The sequence below is a fragment of the Grammomys surdaster genome, unplaced genomic scaffold (genome assembly GCF_004785775.1).
Source record: "Grammomys surdaster isolate TR1022 unplaced genomic scaffold, NIH_TR_1.0 125977, whole genome shotgun sequence".
In the NCBI taxonomy this organism is placed as follows: domain Eukaryota; kingdom Metazoa; phylum Chordata; class Mammalia; order Rodentia; family Muridae; genus Grammomys; species Grammomys surdaster.
The window spans coordinates 2,398,775-2,404,231 of record NW_021620793.1 but is presented as its reverse complement, the minus strand read 5'-3'; the positions used below and the strand labels follow the sequence as shown (position 1 = coordinate 2,404,231).

The 5,457-nt window shown below is 47.5% G+C and overlaps 1 protein-coding gene across 1 annotated transcript in view; it reads right to left on the bottom strand.

Annotated features, from left to right (window-relative positions):
• Positions 1-4,262, bottom strand: part of Agmat (agmatinase) — a 13,728-nt gene extending 9,466 nt beyond the window's left edge. The window contains exons 1-2 of the mRNA XM_028754047.1: positions 3,845-4,262; positions 627-829 (exon numbers count right to left, since the gene is read on the bottom strand). Coding sequence (XP_028609880.1) covers positions 627-829; positions 3,845-4,128 — 487 coding nt within the window. The 5' untranslated portion in view covers positions 4,129-4,262. The remainder of the gene's footprint in view (positions 1-626; positions 830-3,844) is intronic.
• Between the last annotated feature and the right edge of the window lie 1,195 nt (positions 4,263-5,457).

Below are 5,457 nucleotides of genomic sequence, written 5' to 3'. Positions count from 1 at the left end.
GGTGACAGGGCTGAGATGGAGGACTGGGAGGAGGGTGAGGGAGGAAGATTCCAGTTTTGAGTTGGAGGGTTAAGAGGAAGGTGAGGGAGCTGGGTGACATATATGCAGGGGTAGAACAGTTGAAAGAAGCAAACAAAAATCTACAGCTTAATTATGTAAGGTCAATACTATCATAAGGTAGCAATTTAACAAAATCAATACAAACAGAAACTCTTGGATGAACAACAAGAAAACCAGTGACAAGGATACCCCTAGTCACACTGGGTCTTGAAGCAAAGGCAGGGAGTAGGTTACTTATCCTGCTTTATTGATTTGACTGTTGATTTTTTTTTTTTCTGCCCAGGACAAATGCCTCACAGGCCTTACCCCACCTTACCCGCCCTCCTGTTTTGTTTTGTTTTCCTGAGACAGGGTCTGACTATGGAGCCACCGTGCCAGGCCTCCCAAAACGTTAAATAACCTTTTCCCCTGGAACTAAAATGAATGAATTTGAAGTTCACTTTCCTTGTGGATCATGTTCACAATAGCTTCCCCTGGAGAAACAGCTGCCCATAAGCCTGTCTTGAATAACCACCCTCCCCCACCACCATCGAAAAGCAGCACTTGCCCTGGCTCCCAGCCATTACCCAAGGTCAGAGGAATGCAGCCCGCTGCAAGGATGTTCTGATAGGCCTCTCGAATTAGCAGGCAGCTGTCCTGGAGGTTGTAGAGATTGACGGTCACATTGCCTAGGTCTGCAACCCTGAGGGACTGAAAGGGGAGGGCTCCCGTGCTGGGATTGACGGCCCCCAGCATCAGTGATTCCTCCCGGATGCGACGGGGTCCAAATCTGCAGAAGAAGGATCGTCTATGTCAGCTGCCACACAACTCTGAAGGCTCTGTGTCCCTAAATGGTGCTTCTCTCTCAACTCTTGGTATTTGGGACAGGTGAATCTGCGCTGTGGGACTGCCTTTTTCAGACCGTAACCACTCGCAGTCAGGAGCACCGGGTCCCATAACCTGCAAAAGGCATATCTGGAAATTACCAGGTATCGCCATTGGGTCTAAAACATCCCCCTCTGAGAACCATTCATCTGCTCATTTTTGGGCCTTTAAAAAAAAAAACCTTGGAGATTTTTGTTTTTCATTGTTTGTTTGACAGGGCCTTGCTATGTTGCCCAAGCTGGCCCAAAACTCACTGTATAGCCCAAGATTGCTTCAAACTCTAAATCTGCCTCAGCCTACAGAGTGCTGGAATTACCAAGCATGCAAGACCACAGCAGGCTGACAGTGTTTCTGATCATGTTGAGTTTATTACTTTCCCATCTACTACAGTATATGTGATGATTTGTATAGGCTCCGCCCATTAGAGGGTGTAGCCCTATGGAGTGGGTGTGGCCTTGATGGAGTGGGTGTGGCTTGTTAGAGTGGGTGTGGCCCTGTTGGAGTAGATGTGGCCTTGTTGGAGTAAGTGTGTCACTGTGAGTGTGGGCTTTAAGACCCTCATGCTAGCTGCCTGGAAGTCAGTCTTCTCCTAGCTGCTTTCAGATGAAGATGTAGAACTCTCAGCTCCTCCTGCACCATGCCTGCCTGGATGCTGCCATGTTCTTGCTTTGATGATAATGGAGTGAACCTCTGAACCTGTAAGCCAGCCTCAGTTAAATGTTGTCCTCAGTCATGGTGTCTGTTTGCAGCAGTGAAACCCTAACTGAGACAGTATCTGAGGCTGATTTTTTTTCTTTTAACACACAGCTGGTTCCGTCAGTAAAGGACTCGCCGTGTAAGTGGAAGGGTCCAGTTTTGATCCCTAGGACCCATATATAACTGCTATGTGGGGTGGCATCCATTTGGAATCCCAGCACTGGGGAATCAGGACTGGTTAGTAAAGAATCCGTGGCCATCAGTCTAGCCTGCTCTGTGAATTCAAGGCCAAGAAGAGACCCCATCTCAAACACAGCAGTGATACAGAAGATGACCCAGTGGGCTGCCACCACAGCCTCTCCCCATGTATGTGTATATGAGCACACACACATATGAATTAAACATTTCTTTTGTCTTTTTTTTTCCAGAACTGAGGACCAAACCCAGGGCCTTGCGCTTGCTAGGCAAGTGCTCTACCACTGAGCTAAATCCCCAACACCAACATTTCTTTTTTCAAGACAGGGTTTTTCTGTGTAACTGAGCCCTGGCTGTCCTGGAACACTGGCCTTGAACTCACAGAGATCTACCTATCCGCCTGCCTCTGCCTCCCAAGTTCTGGGATTAAAGCCATGCACCACCATCCCTGCCTTCAATGAAAAAAAAAATTTTTTTTTTAAGGGACTAGAGAGAAGGCTCCTCAGTTAGGAGTACTGGCTGCTCTTGCAGAAGATCTGAGTTTGGTTTCTAGCATCCAACCGCCAGCACACGACCGATCCAACACGGTCCTCCTCTGACTACTACATATCAGGCAGAGATGTGGCATACAACCATACATGCAGACAAAAACGTGTATACACATAAAATAAAAATAAATATTTTTAAAAAGATTTAGGAGCTGGAGAGATAGCTCAGTGGTTAAGAGCACTGACTTTTCTTCCAGAGGTCCTGAGTTCAATTCCCAGCAAGCACATGGTGGCTCACAGCCATCTGTAATGGGAGCTGAGGTCTTCTTCTGGTGTGTCTGAAGATAGTTACGGTGTACTCATATACATAAAATAAATAAATAAATCTTTAAAAAATAAAATAAATTTAGCCTGCCTTCAATCCCAGGACTTGGGAAGCAGAGGCAGGAATGGATCTCTGTGAGTTCAAGGCCAGCCTGGTCTATATAACAAGTTCCAGGCCAGGCTGTGGTAGCGCACGCCTTTAATCCCAACACTTGGGAGGCAGAGGCAGGCAGGTTTCTGAGTTTGAGAGTTCGAGGCTAGCCTGGTCTACAGAGTGAGTTCCAGGACAGCCAAGGCTACACAGAGAAACCCTGTCTCGAAAAACCAAAAGAAAAAAAAAAAAAAAAAAAACAAGTTCCAGGGCAGCCAGGGCTGTTACCCAAAGGAACCCTGTCTTGAAAAAAAAATTATTTTTAAAGTACCAGCATGTGACATACACTCTACTATGTTCTTTGCCCATTTGTCTTTTTACTGCTGGAGATCAAACCCAGGGCTCCTTGAAAGCTGAGTAGAAACTTGGTCCCTCTATCCCCAGATTCAAGACCCTGCCCACCACCACTTTATTGGAAGACATTAGATAACTCCTTAATCTCAATTTCTGTTTCCTAGACTTTAAAATTACGATGTTACTTATTTCATGGTATGATTGTAAAAATTACATGGGGTCATCTTTGCAAAAAGTCCTGGGTTCCTTGACATTTAATTAATGACAGCTTTTAAAATTCAGTTCGATACAGTCAGATGTAATGGGCCAAAGCAGAAACTGCTGGTGCTTACTAATTAAGAAAATAGATTTTATGTCTCTTTGACTTTGATAGCTAGTGGTTTGGGGAAGGGACTTCTGTTCTCAACTCCTGTTCTCAAACTAGTGTTCTCTGGGATGTGATTAGAGTAGTGTGCACACCTAGCATCTCAGCGACGCTGGGGGTTCTAGAAACTCTCCTGGCTTACTAACCAGTGTTTCTGAGCTGCCCTGGCTTCCTGGGGTTACCAGAGTACACAAAAGCCACTAACGACCCTGAGATATCATGACTGGCCTTCCAATCCCGTGTTAAGCCCTTGGCTTTGTTTGTTGAGGGAGGAGAGAAATCAGTTTCTCCAACGCCCTCTCTGATCCCCAAAAGACCTGGGTAAAAAAGAGCTCCCCTGCGTGCCTTCTGCACTTCTGGCTACTGCGCCCAGCCACGTGTCCCCAGGCCAGGTGCTTCTGCCCTTACCTTGCCCCGGGTCGGTTGGAAGTCCCAGTATCCAAAGGCACACCGACGAAAGCCGCGTCAAGCCCCTCCGGAGAGGACTGCAGGGGCAGGTACATCATGGAACAGTTGCCCACCAGCTGTACCAGTGACTGAGAGGTGGGGGACTGGTGATGTGTGGTATCTGAGGCATCTGAAGCCTGGCGGATCCCGGGGCGCCCAGGACAGAAGAGTCCCGCAGGGGAACGCCATGTGGCCACCCCAGACCCTGCGCCTCGGGCCCAGCTGGACCTCAGCAGTCGCAGCATGCCGCCTATTGAGGAGCCCAACTAGGCCAGCGTGCCAGCCCCCAGTTGCAGGGTTCAAAGGGCAGGGACACCCTGGGATCAAAGAGGCTGGGAGGGCCCCAAAGCCCAAGCGTTTCTCCACCTGCCCAGCTCTGGACTTCAGCCCCTGGATGGTCAACGAGCTAGGTCGGGGATCCCCATTCATGCCCACCTACCGAGGCCCAGGTTTGTCCCCCCCAACACCTGGCCTATTCAGAGAAATTTTATTTTGCTTTGTTTGTGGTTGTTGTGTTGTTTTGTTAACAAAAGCCCAGGCTGATACGCAACTTGTAGAGCCCAGGTTGGCTTTCAGTGCTTATAACAGGCTCAACAAAAGGAACATTGTGTTGTTGTTTGTTTTTTGCTGTTTTAAGCAGCATAGGCTGGCCTCCAGCTTATCCTGTACCTGAGGATGACTTTGAACTCCTGAGTCTCCTGTCTCTACCTCTCAAATCCTGAGATTAGAACAATCCTAGATTTTATATTTTATACATATGATTATATATATACATATATATACATATATATATATATGAATGAAATGTCTTGAGGTCTTCTTGAGAGATGGCTCAGAAGGAAAGAGCCGCGCTGCTCTTGCAGAGCACCCAGGTTTGGTTCTTGCCTTCCACATCATCAGGAGACTGACTCGATACTCCAGGAGGATCCTGTAACTCCAGGTTCCACCAGCTCCTCCCGGGGCCCTAAGGCAGCCACACACACTTGTACACAGACACAAGAACAAATACATAAATAAAAGATGAGAAGAAAAGAGAAAAGAAATGTTTGGGGTTGGGATTCTCAGGAAACAGAAGTCTTTTTTGTTAATATTCTTTCTAAACTCCACCTCCACAGTTACCTGGCAACAGCCAGGTAGGCATGCCCACTATAAAAGGGGCTGCTTGCCTCTTCCTCTCTCTCTTACTCTCTTACTCTCTTGCCTCTAGCTTCTCTCTGTTCCTCGCCCTTCCTCCCTTCTCTTCCCCCTCTCTCCACATGGTCATGGCCAGCCTCTACTTCTCTTTCTCTGCCATCTTCTTCTGTTTCTCTCCCCCCACCTTTGCCCTCTGCCCTGAATAAACCCCCTCCCACCTTTGAAACCGTTTGGTCTGGTGTTGTCTGTTCTAAGCTGCACGCCGAAGTCTAACACTTTTTTTTTTTTTAATTGAGACAGGGTGCCCCGCCTATGTAGACTAGGTTGGCCTCAGAATCATAGAGATCCACCTGCCTCAGCACAGAATAAAGGCATTTGACAACAGGCTCAGCATAACTTTTTTTCTTAAAGGATAGCCAGGGGTAGAATATTTGCATCAT